The 12838-nt window shown below is 32.3% G+C and overlaps 2 protein-coding genes across 3 annotated transcripts in view; one reads left to right on the top strand and one right to left on the bottom strand.

The window, feature by feature from the left end:
• Nucleotides 1-1648: 1648 nt before the first annotated feature.
• LOC108556992 (ecdysone-induced protein 74EF-like) overlaps nucleotides 1649-12838 on the bottom strand; it is a 74221-nt gene continuing 63031 nt past the window's right edge. For both annotated transcript variants that reach the window (XM_017913355.1, XM_017913354.1), the window contains 4 exons: nucleotides 4726-4789; nucleotides 2427-2701; nucleotides 2020-2241; nucleotides 1649-1952 (listed from right to left, as the gene is read on the bottom strand). In XM_017913355.1, coding sequence (XP_017768844.1) covers nucleotides 1668-1952; nucleotides 2020-2241; nucleotides 2427-2516 — 597 coding nt within the window. In that variant the 5' untranslated portion in view covers nucleotides 2517-2701; nucleotides 4726-4789 and the 3' untranslated portion in view covers nucleotides 1649-1667. The remainder of the gene's footprint in view (nucleotides 1953-2019; nucleotides 2242-2426; nucleotides 2702-4725; nucleotides 4790-12838) is intronic.
• Nucleotides 5676-12838, top strand: part of LOC108556991 (U7 snRNA-associated Sm-like protein LSm11) — a 19451-nt gene continuing 12288 nt past the window's right edge. The window contains exon 1 of the mRNA XM_017913353.1: nucleotides 5676-5958. Within this exon, the coding sequence (XP_017768842.1) occupies nucleotides 5682-5958 (277 nt within the window). The 5' untranslated portion in view covers nucleotides 5676-5681. The remainder of the gene's footprint in view (nucleotides 5959-12838) is intronic.

Here is a 12838-nt window from a genome sequence, read left to right on the forward strand (position 1 = left end):
AATATTATTTCCAATATTTTAAAGGTTTTATGATTTTTCTTTTTAATTAAATGTTAATTTGTGTCTATCAAAACACATATCATTTAGATTATACAAACAAAACTATTTCGATGAAATAAAAACTCGTAATCGAGTTAAACTTGAAAATTATTTCAAGAATTTGAAATATAAAAGAGGATTTAGAATTACAAAAGAAGTCGAATGAACGAATAGAACAAAATAAAAACCCAACCTTAAATTGATACTCAACATCTTAATTGTACAATATAATTATATAAATTAAGGTTTTAATAAAATTTTCAATAAATAAATGGAAAAGTATGTAAATAATAAAAACAACAATGTTTGGGTATTAAACGTTAAATGTCAGCTGATTATCATAAGTAAACCCATCACGAGTTGAAGAATTTACTTTCATTTGCTATTAAATAATTTAAAACAATTGTAAAGGAATGTAAGATCATATGATCATTACTATATTTTTTTGTTATATTCAAACTGAAATATTTGAAAGATTCATTTTATAATTGCATTACAAATCAATTATATGAAAACTGTATTATATAAAAATAGGAAATAGTTTTAGCATTTAGTAAAAACATTGTGAAGATTATTTAATTGTAAATTATCTAATGGTAAACGGTTTGTGTACTTTACAAATTTAAAAAGAAGAGTGTTGAGTACTTGTGTGCTAGGCAACACAACGTGCTGTTAATAATCAAAGTATAAATACTAACACGAACTGCCATCTATCGACAAGAAGCTGTTCCAGAAGTACGCCATTTTATTCCAATTTGAATGATTATATTGATTTGGATATTTTGCGGAAACGGAAATGTTCATTCAGTTTCATATACGTGAATGAGGATCAAAGAAACTGTTTTTATCAAATAAAAAGAAACAAAACTTATTTGATATGCGAATTATGTAAGTTTTTGTTACCTTTAGAAGAACGACGCACAAAGAACTTCTTTGGAAACCATCTCGCTATTATGAGTAAGCTTCAAACAGAAACCGAAAAAGAAACATTTCGAACACTTTTATGAAAATAATAGTAAATGACAGTTCTAATAAAATAAGAACTGTCATTTACTAAGTGGTGCCAATTGTTCAATTACCAGCTTGAGGAATTTTACTACTTTTTGTTACTTGAATAACAATTGTTGTAATTGTATTTACTTTTTGTGATATGTAGTAATAAATTCTGTAGAATATGTAACAATATTAGGTATACAAATATGTCTATTTGAAGATGTTACCAACATTTTGACTGGTATAAGAGTCAACAAAGATGTATCAATATATAAAGAGGAAGAATATAAGAAGAATATATAAAAAGTAAAGATTGTTTTATGAAAAATCGTTACATCTCTGTCATTAATTCATACTACACAACAATAGTTCCATCAGAAAATGCATAATACCAAAGTATATACATAATTGTTAACACATATACAAAACTTATTTTTGGTTTTATAGGCAATACACATATCGTTAGAGCATTGAAAAATAAATATTACGAAATGAAGTTATTATGTGATATGATTGAACCATCGGTCAGTAAAATATTGATAAATGATGTTGAATGTATATTGTAATAAGTAGAAAAACAGCTACAATTAGCTTTGTTTACAATAAATGTTGCGTAATGTGTGTTGTAGGCAACTCTACATACATCGGACAATTGTATGACACGTACCTTTTTCAATTTTTGGAGTGAGCGGTGCCATCTGTGGTCGCGTCTGCGTCACGCTATTCGTGGTCGACAGAGCGCTATTCTGTGATGTGGGGGCGGCTAACTTTTCAGCGAGAAGCGGATTTGCGGCGGCTATTGTGAACTTGATAGCCGTCGACCTCATCTCCAGCATCACCTGCGTGTTGTTCTTCTGCTGTATACTGGAACTGCTGACAGTGTGATCCATGTTAGGGATGTTATTGTTGTTTTCCTCTTGCTGAAACATTACATTTTTTTTGTAATGAAATCTGATGAAAACTTTTATAAAATGTTCAAAAAAATACTTTAATTTCATGACTGTTAAATTCGTTAAGTAGATTGTCTAATTCGAAGGACGGATCCGTTAGATGCTTGAAGATGTCTTCGGTGTCTGGCATGTGGCCTCCTTGTTCTTCCTGGATGGCAGGCACCAAACTGCTCAGATCCGATTGGGACAGTTCACCGAGTGAACCGCCGCCTCCACCGGTAGCCGTCGTCTGCTGTCCGATCGCTACGGAAGCTGCGTCCTAGGTGAAAGAAACAAAACAGTCAAATGCTAATTAATTTCGTCCAATCACGGCAACGGCTCGTAATGGGTTTTTGTTCTGTAATAGCCGTCCTCCGCTGTTGCGGTCGGTCACGTTTCGTGTGTTCGTTTAATGTGTGGCATGCATGGAGGAATGAGGAGGAAGAGTATGTGTGTGTTCCGTACTTGCAAACATGAAGAGAGATCGACCATCTTGCCGTCATTATCCGGACACCAGAGGAGATCGTTGTCGATGAAGGGCATCGCCAGCGACATGGGCGATGTCGCCCCCAGGACGTGGGTCCCCGCCACCTTGTGGCTGAGGGTCTTCTCCGGGGTACAAAAATGAAGAGAGAGAGAGAGAGTGACGCGATGAACCTGAAGGCTCGCGAACCTTTCACTATCTACCAATACTAAAACTACTAGTTCGGTGCAAACGAGAGGACTTCTTCAGCAGTGACCTGAAAACGATAAGCAATTCCATCAGAAGAACATCTACCATTAGTGTATTATGAGTGTATGCAACGAACGGGCAGAACGCGAGGCCTTTCTACCATCGCATGTTGATGCCATGAGCTAATTGAGTTTCAGATTACGGCTTAATTAAATCCAACCCATAATTGCCCGCTGCTCTAAACAACCTCTGTATCTAATCAGTAGATGGCATACGGCCGGCAAGGCGTTCTCTCCACCTAGCTTTTGCAGCCAGCAGCAGCCTTAGGTCATCGACAAAATTGCTACAAACTATCCGAAGAGACGAGACTTTAATAACTATTTTCCAATTATTTAGAGAAAGGCGTAAGAAACGAGAGGAATATGCTCACTAATTGAAGGCATACTCGAAAATACACCCACTTCCTTACTACTTAAATATTTCCATTGAACAATTTTCATTTATTATTTCTTAAAACTCATTTCATCAGAACTTATTAAGCTAAACATTTTGTAACTAACAATTTAATAGCAATCTTAGATTATATATTTAATTGAAGTACAATCTAAATTACAGATTAATTTTATAATCTATTTCATATATACATCAATTTAAATCCAATCCAAAATGAATTAGTTGCATTTCTCAAACAATTCATTTCTATGTTTTTAATAATATATTCGACCTCCAAAACTACGATTAATCATCATGGGCGAATGGCATACATATCAGATTACCATCGAGCAATTGTACCATGATTATGCAAAATTATAGTTTTCGGCGGATTTGCACAATGGAATTATCCAACATCATAATTTTCAATTAAGATCTAATCTCACTCATAGAAGTAAAATGTTCCAATTAAAAAAAACGCAATTTACTAAGCAAACGGCAGATGGATTCGTAGACTCGGTTGAAATTGCAAATTATTACGTCATTTATAAAAAAAACTTATATGTAATTGGTTGGATTTAACCAATCTTAGAATAATTGAATAAAATTGAACATAATTTTTCAAAATATTAGTTGGGTTTTTACATTTGATGTCAGATGTCATCATTAGATTTGTGGTTATTGGAAACTTAACCTTAACTGGTAGAATTATGTCAATGACAGATGTCAATACCTAACCTTAATTGGTAGATTTCTATAATTGACAGATGTAGTGTCAATAAATAATGGTAACTGTCATTGAGAATCTTACCTTATTTGGTAGATTTTTGTAATTGACAACTGTAATGTCAATAGAGTTATGCAATTGTTAATTGTCATTGGGAACCTAACCTTAATTGATAGATTTATGTAATTGACAGATAGAGAATCAATTGTTAACTGTCATTGATAACCTAACTCTAATTGGTAGATTTACGTAATTCACAAACGTAAGGTAAATACAAATTTTGGATATATGGTGTGGATGCACCTATACAATGTTGGTAGATTTTTGTAATTGACAACTGTAATATCAATAGAGTCTATGAAATAGTTAATTATCATTGGAAACCTAACCTTAATTGATAGATTTATGTAATTGACAGATAGAGAATCAATACATTCGTTAACTGTCATTGATAACCTAACTATAATTGGTAGATTTACGTAATTCACAAACGTAATGTAAATACAAATTTTGGATATATGGTGTGGACGCACCTATACAATGTTGGTAGAATTTTGTAATTGACAACTGTAATATCAATAGTCTATGAAATTGTTAATTATTATTGGAAACCTAACCTTAATTGGTAGATTTATGTAATTGACAGAAAGAGAATCAATACATTTGTTAACTGTCATTGAGAACCTAACTCTATTTGGTAGATTTACATAATTCACAAACTTAAATTTTGGATATATGTTTCAGCGTAATTAAATATACAATTTATTAAAGTTATTATTAATTATAAAAGATTTATATAATTAAAATCAATAAAATACGTTTTTAGCTATTATTTGTAAAAAGAAAATGTCATAGATTTGATGTTGTTTATAATTTATCTGAAATGCATTTGCATGGAAACTGTTAGAAGATCGATGGTACACTTTATTTACCTCGATATTTCTCTGTGGATGTCGAACTTTATCCAACACATGAACGCTGCCGTTTTTCAGGTGGCTGCAACAGAAAGAAAACAGTGATTGGTGAGAAATCCGTGCTGGAGGAGGAGCAGGAAAACCGGAAGCGGAAGCGACGTCCACCACCGGCCAATTACCGTCCGCTCTTACGCAACACACGCAAGAGAGGGTGAAAGTGCGCGTGCGTCGCACTTTCTCGTCACAACCACCGCGCGAAATCACCACTTTCTATTTCCCATGGAGGGATATTATCCGATTATCGTGCGTAATATAATAATAATAAAAATACAAAACATTGGATCCAGATTCGCAGGACCTTTGGATGATGATAGGTCTCTTTTGCTAGAGAGTGTCTTCTTTCAAGCAAAGATTTATCCAGATGGACTTTCACTCTGAAGAGAGGAGCGCGCGACCTCCTGCTGCAGTTGTTCACTTTTAAAGGAAAGTGAAAGCGATGCATTATCATTAATATAAGTGCAGGCAGTGAGAGAAAGATCTGCAGCGGCAGCGAAAGGGAGAAGGACAATTTGCATAATTCAATTCGCGCTAATTAGCAATGTTTTTACGCTAATTACCGATCGATAAGTTATTTCCTTCTATCTGGCGCGGCCCACTGGATCGTAAAACCAGGCCTCGTCGCTCGCTCAAATCACTGCTGTCTATATATCTCTTCTTTTTATATTTTTACCTCATACGCGCAATTTTTATTTTGATCTATGTAACATTTTTAGAACATGTCTACTACACGTCGTTATATATACACACACATGTAGCTTTCACGCATCCTAAACCTTTGTCGTTAAACCGCTCGGAACTAATAATATTGATAGTAATTGAGTTTAAAAAAAGGATATTTCAAATTCGCAGAGGACGCTACGCGAGATTCGCAATGTAAACGGTAGATGGCGTGCGCTGTCAGAGTGGCTTCGAAGATGGCGGACGAAGCACGTGGTGACGAGCCGGCCGGCACCGAATACGATGAACGTTTGGATTTCTTCAGCCCCAACTTTGACCCTCTTCTGGCGTTGGAAACTACCAACGTCCAACCGCCGGTACCGGTGGCCAAAGTTCATGACAACATCCAGATGTACCATTGCGCCCAGAACAAGAAACCCTCATCCGGTAAGACGTCCACCGTTGTCAAGCCTGGTAGCTCGAAGACTCAACAGGTGGCGCCGCTGTTCGAGAGAAAATTCCTGCCGCACCAACGTAAGTATAATACAAAAATAAAAAAAGTTTCCTTCTTTCACCAACTATTTCGTAACTCATCCAACATTTTTAATTAAATTATAGCGCTTTCGTTAATAATCAAAATAAATTAACAACTGCAGTTGCATCAATTTGTACGAACTTAAATAAGTGTGGACGCACCTATACAATGTTTCAAATTAATATTATATATATGATATAATGATATTCTGCGCAATGATTCAGGAGCAATTGTATTAATATAAAAAGAACAAACAAATATGACTGAATTAATGAGCTAAAATGAAATTACAATAAACCGAAGGAGAGATCTTCGCATGAATTATTTATCGTGAACGATTGCTGCGTAACCTTCGGTTTAAGGTTGACGGAAGGTTCGAAATACCGGACCTACTGGTACCTACTTTACGTAATTCCATGTATTATTATCATCATCAGGTGTTTCAGCATGTTAATAATAATAATAGAATTGATAAAGTTATGAAGATGATTGTTTGTTTGTTTGTTGTTGAAAGTCTTTTCGCTGTTGAAAGTTCCCCTTTCGTTTTCCTTTGATTCGTGTAAAATCAATTTAAATGCAGGAAGACAATGGAATGGAATGCATAATAACAACAAAATGTCTTAATTGCATGCCTACCAAGTCCATTGTTGTTGCATACGAGAAGAGCTTATGCAACGCGCGCTATTACTTTTAATTAAACTGTAATACAATCTTACATATCTCTCTTTCTCTTTGTCTGTATTTATGTACGAGCGATTTATTAATTACAAGAAAAAGGGAACAACAACAATAACAACTTTTCATTCACATTCGCTGAGAAACGTTGGATTGAGTAGAGATTATATCATAATTCGACGGCTTTCAGAAATGTCATTAACGATTAAACGTTAGATCAATAATTTGTAATGAAACGTGAAGAAAATGTTAATCATTTTTTGTTAGGAAAGTATTGTTTCTTCTGCGGCTTAATTTCCTGACAGTTCTACGCTTTGACACAGAGTGTGACAGCTGTCATTTTGCTGTTCAACTGTCGTAATTTATTCATGCAATACATATGCATATCAATGCTTAGAATACAATACGTATTTGAAACATAGTTTTGATAGATCACAGTACTAAATTCGATTACGAATGATGATATAACAATAAGTTATTGAATGCAAATGCTATAATATAATATCACAACGTTTTTGTGTTATTGTTCTTCGAAAGTTCGTAATGACTATAAATAGTATTATGAATAGTATTTACGCATTAATAAGTAATAGTTCAATATTAAATTATTTTCAAATACTTTAAATTTGCTTAATTAAAAACAATCAGTATTTGTTTTTAAAGATTGACAAATGTTATTGGTGTAGCCAATATATACTAATTAAGAATAAATAAATTATGTTTTTCTATTTATGAAAACACTAAACTAATTTTTCTCATTTACTTTAAAATGACGCAAATTAACTAATTATTATTATATATTTTTATTGGAAATATGAATCACATGTTATTCAACAGTGATTTTATTTTATTTTTGAAGCATTATCCATACTTTGTTTATACTTGAAGAAATATTATTAGATATTTTTTTTAAAGGATGTTGCGACCACTTATGACCGCATTCAAAGAAGTTTTCTTATTGTAAATATATTTAAATTGTCGTTAAACATATTTTTCTCCATGGAATTCTAAACACTAAAAGTCTCGTTTGCTGAAGATGAAAAAAAATCTCAAGATTTATTTTAGAATTAAGTCTCATGTTTATATGTATTACAAATAATATAACTCATTGTTTCTCAACCTTTTGTTTACAATTTTTTTTTTGACGTTTTGTCACCATGCGCTGACAGCTGTCATTTCGCGACTTATTAACAATTAAACGCGATGTAAATATTTTTAAATGGTCGTTAAACATATTTCTTTTATACATCATCAATGGAAATCTCAAAAAATCATTTTTTTAAAAGTCTTCGTCTTATCTTTATATGCATTACAAATACTATAAACCAACATAACGATGTGGGACTATTCGAGTTATTCAATTTGGTTAATTTTTATCTGCAAATTTTGCTTATTGATTTGATGCTCGAGATCAAGTCTTCAGTAAACATTGCGTAACGATGTGATATAAAGAGATATCAAGTCTTCGCTTTCAGAATAATAACTGAAAAAAGTGTGAGCTATTTAGTTTTTGGTACAGATTTTTTGAATAATTGTGATTAGGTGATTGATAAACCAATATATACTAACGACGTGGGACTATTCGAGTTATTCAATATAAATTGATTTGATTAATATTTTATTTGTAAATATTGCGCAATAATGTGATGCAATGAGATGAAGTTTTCAGAATGATGACTGAAAACAGTGTGGGTGCGTGTTTGAGAGAACTGTGAAGATGTGTGTGTGTTTCGGTGAGGTTTCTCTTCGCGGTGTATTTCGGTTGTGCCTTTATTGTCGCCTTTAAAAATAAACATAAATTATGTAAGTAACAATAATGTGTCGGGTCGGGAGGACGGGTGTCGGGGAGAGGCCGCCGTGTGCCAAGTCTGTCAGGGCGTTGCTCCGAAATTCGAGCGGGAGCACTGGAACAAAACTATATTTAAATTAACTGTCAATGACTCCCCGATATATACACAATTTATATATATTTATGGCTTCGTACATACATACACACATGCATGAGTGTACGTACATAACGCGCCGTTTGGGTTTCGTCTCTGTGACCTACATCCGTGCAGCCGTGCACTTGGAGAGCAAAGACACCACCGGAAACCAACGGAGGAGACAGCAGTAGCAGGATTAGGACAGGACTGAACGAGGTAAACGTATCAATCGAACTGCAAATTTTAATTATTGCTGTTGGTCTCTACGTTTGGTGTACGTTTTGTACGAGAGCGCAGCATTCTGATGTAATCGGTGGCCACAAATTCCTCTGGCCGCGCGCTCTGCAGATAGAAATAGTATTCGAAACTGGATATGTAGCTTATGGAGAGGCAGCGTTGCGTGCAAAACATCGGGCGAACAACAAATGCATGTAAATCTGGATATGAAACAATGCATATAAATCTCGGGATCGTCTGCACACATGCGACAATAATTCAATCCGGTGGAAGAAACATGAAGGCGTTCCTTGAATTACAGCAGGATCGAGGTGAAATCAAAAGGATGATACAAGCTCTTGACCTTCCTGGTGTTACTCGGGAAATTGCCGAGACCGCAGGAATAAAAAAGTAATTACTTTTTCTGCTCCTCCTCATTAAGCGCGTTTCTTTATATCAGATTTCGCACTCTGTAAAAGCTTTTGCTAGATTCTTCACAAGTTGCATTGACCCCACGAAATGCGATTTTATACATGCACGACATTCCTCAGCTGAAGCTTTTTTTTTGTTGTTCTCTCATCATCCTGCAACGAAGCTCGCGAATGTTTCTAGTCTAGTTTACATGAAGCCACGATCGACTTGAAATATGCTCTAACATAAATTTGTACAGATGAACAATAGTTTGAAATAACTAAAAATTAATCTACTGCAAAAAACATTAGTAAATATTTAATTTATCAAAATGAGTTTTAACATTTATATGTTATATTTTAAACTATAAATTACATTTTTATAGTGTTTTCTTGATACACACTTACGAACTTACAAATAACTTAGGAAATGGTCAATGATGATACAAATCGAATATGCTTAAACTTCAATACTGTTATATCGCAAAATTATTCAATCAAATATTTTATTAGTTACAATTGTTTTTTAGTGAAAGCTTTAGACCATTCCAAGTTTCCAAGATTCGATTTACACTTTTATGATTTATAAATATAACAAAAAAATGCAATTATTTTGTTTGTTAAATTGTGATAATTCGTTCAGAACGTTTACTTATTTCCAAGAAAAACAGGAAATTGTGTAAATAATGTATAGTTAAGTAAATACTCTTATTAATAAACGATATACATTCATTGAATTGAGACTAACGAGTAAAATATTTCTACTTTGTCTCAAAAAATAAATAAATAAATTTGGATCTCAAGGAGTACCTCAAGGAAATGTACTTGGTCTTAACATTTAATGTTATCTTGAATGTAAGGATTTAATTAGCGTTTTTATGATTTATCTATCATAAACTATGTATCATTCTATAAGAAAAGTTTGTCTTATAAATTATCAATTCTAATGGAAAAACCTTTGAATTAACTAAGGAAAGTTAAGTGTAGAAAATCAGACTTGATTGGAAAATTTGTTTTTCAAGACTTCAATTTTAAATTCTTTTATTTTGTTTAGAGGTGTTACAGTGTTATTACAAGACTTACTAGATCTTTTTTTTATAGTAGACATTATAGAAATTAAAAACAAATACAAAAATTAAATATTTGATTTTCATTTATTTGTTATTCTATGATTAAGAAAACAAACGATTTAAATTATCGTTTGTTTTCTCTTAGAGAGTAGGCTAGGCTATTTTCGTAACTAAGTCCATCCAATAATGCTATGCTCTCATAAACCTGAACCTAAACATTTCCAACGAAAAAAAAAAGCTACGACGAGAAGAAGACAGTTGAGTAACTAAATTTAGCCTCTATTATCTAAGATCGAAGCCACCGATTTCCACGGGATTCCAACGTTTTCCGAGTGGATTTCTATTTAAGTTTGCGAAACAATTTTTTTTTAGTTCTCTTTACGAAAATACATATCGACTATAATTAATTATTGGGACCAGGTTCAAGGTTCGCTTTAGCTGCGAGAGAAGTAAAGTATAAAAACTGAGAGAGAAAAAAAAGATTATATACACACACACATTATAGGATATTCTGAACGTTCCCTCAAGCTCTATTTTTATAAGTTCTTAATTGAGAGCACGTGTCTAGAATGTCTCCACTATATATTTTTTTTTCTTGTTCTTGTTGTCTTTGCTCTCTTTTCTACTAATGCGGAGACCCAATAAATCCGTCTCGCATCGCGGTCTTATATAAATTTAGCCTGCATGGTCAATTGCGGAGATCAACATAGCAGGAACTGTAATAATAATAAAGAAAGAAACTCCTCGCGCCGAAAACGAAAACAGGTGCACAATTCGATTGACTTATCCTTGTTGACATTTCGTTCGACTTCACGCGAGAAACTTCCACTTGAAATACGCATTTCGTTTGATTTCGTAATCTAATGATTCGGATTACAATTTACAAAAAAAAATGAAATCACAATTTTGTCAACTTTTATCCACTAGAGTTTTTTTTTTGAAATTTAATGGCAAAAATAACAAATATGAACTATTTCTATAGTTTTTTTTGTAATTTAATGGTAAATATAACAAATATGAACTATTTCTGTATGTAATCTAGTGATCCGGATTCCAATGTAGAAAAAAAAATGAAATCACAACTTTGTCAACTTTTGTCTACTATAGTTATTTTTTTGTAATTTAATGATAAAAATAACAAATATGAATTATTTCTATAGTTTTTTTTGTAATTTAATGGTAAATATAACAAATATGAACTATTTCTGTATGTAATCTAGTGATCCGGATTCCAATGAACAAAAAAAAAATGAAATCACAATTTTGTCAAATTTTGTCCACTATAATTTAATAGTAAAAACAACAAATACGAACTATTACTATATATTAAAATAGTTTTGTTTAATGTAAATAAGTAAAGAATTATCAACGCTTCGAAGTTGTCTATTTCTGGACAAGTTTTTCGTATAAAAAAAATGCGATTTATTTTTAATGGGACTGCTCCAATTCAAACGTTATTTAATTTCAAATAAGAAAAATATAGAAGCTGACACGGAAATTCCAACTTTTTTTTTGTACACGTTCAACCAATAAATTTATTCTTCGTTCTCATTATTTGATATCAACAAGTATACAGTATATTTAGCGAGTATACTTAAAAATAGTTGGCCTATATTATATTTTTTTTGTATATGTATTATTTGTATCATTCGCATTTTTTTAGCAGCAATTGTAAGGAAGAAGTTTAAACATTTCAAGGTTTTTGAAGTATTTTTCTCCCATTTTTTTAATAAAATTATGTAAAAGTGTATCAGTATATAATTTCATTTAGTAAACACATGAAATTAAGAATTTTGTAATTTGAAAGTTTGGAATTTTTAAACATTTTATTGTAGTATAACTGTCAAATTTGAAATTAACAAATTTTCGAATTTAACTTAGATTAGCTTAGATTTTCGTGTAAGTAATTTTATAATAATTCTCTGTTAAATCAGAAATGTAAAGCTTTCATCGAATCTGCGAGTTGATTGATATATTAAATAGACTTTTTAAAACTGAAACTATAAAGTAAACAAAACGAACCATAATTTCTTATTTAAAAATTGTTAAAGTTTGATGTGGTGGATGACCTAAATCATTGTAACGAAACGCATCAACTTAACGTCTAATACATATATAGATATCGAAATGTAAGTGGTTGCAGCAAGATTGACGGCCCATTAAAGATAAGCGCTTTTTAGTGCCACCCATTATTGTATTTATCTTTGGGAGAAATAAATCCAGAAGAGAAACAATAATATGGAAACAACAAGATATCGACGCATTTAAATTGTATTATTCCATTCGGAAAGCGTCAAATGAATACAGATCAAAACTAACATAAATAATACACATTAGTGTTTATCATAGTTGTTGTATTAACAAATAAGAATGCAAGTTCCATATTTTTAGTTTTCAAAATTGTTAATAGAATCGTTCATTTAGATGGAAACTGAGTACAATTTATGTAAGAATTATTACGAGTAAACGTATATATTTAGTTCAAGTAAAACCTTGATCTTTGGGTAATTCCAGATAATCGCTGAAACCAATAACATCAATAATTTAGTTGAACGTAAATCATTGCAATCGGACCCAGAACTA

Source organism: Nicrophorus vespilloides, unplaced genomic scaffold (genome assembly GCF_001412225.1).
Source record: "Nicrophorus vespilloides isolate i.1.1-1 unplaced genomic scaffold, Nicve_v1.0, whole genome shotgun sequence".
Lineage (NCBI taxonomy): Eukaryota > Metazoa > Arthropoda > Insecta > Coleoptera > Silphidae > Nicrophorus > Nicrophorus vespilloides.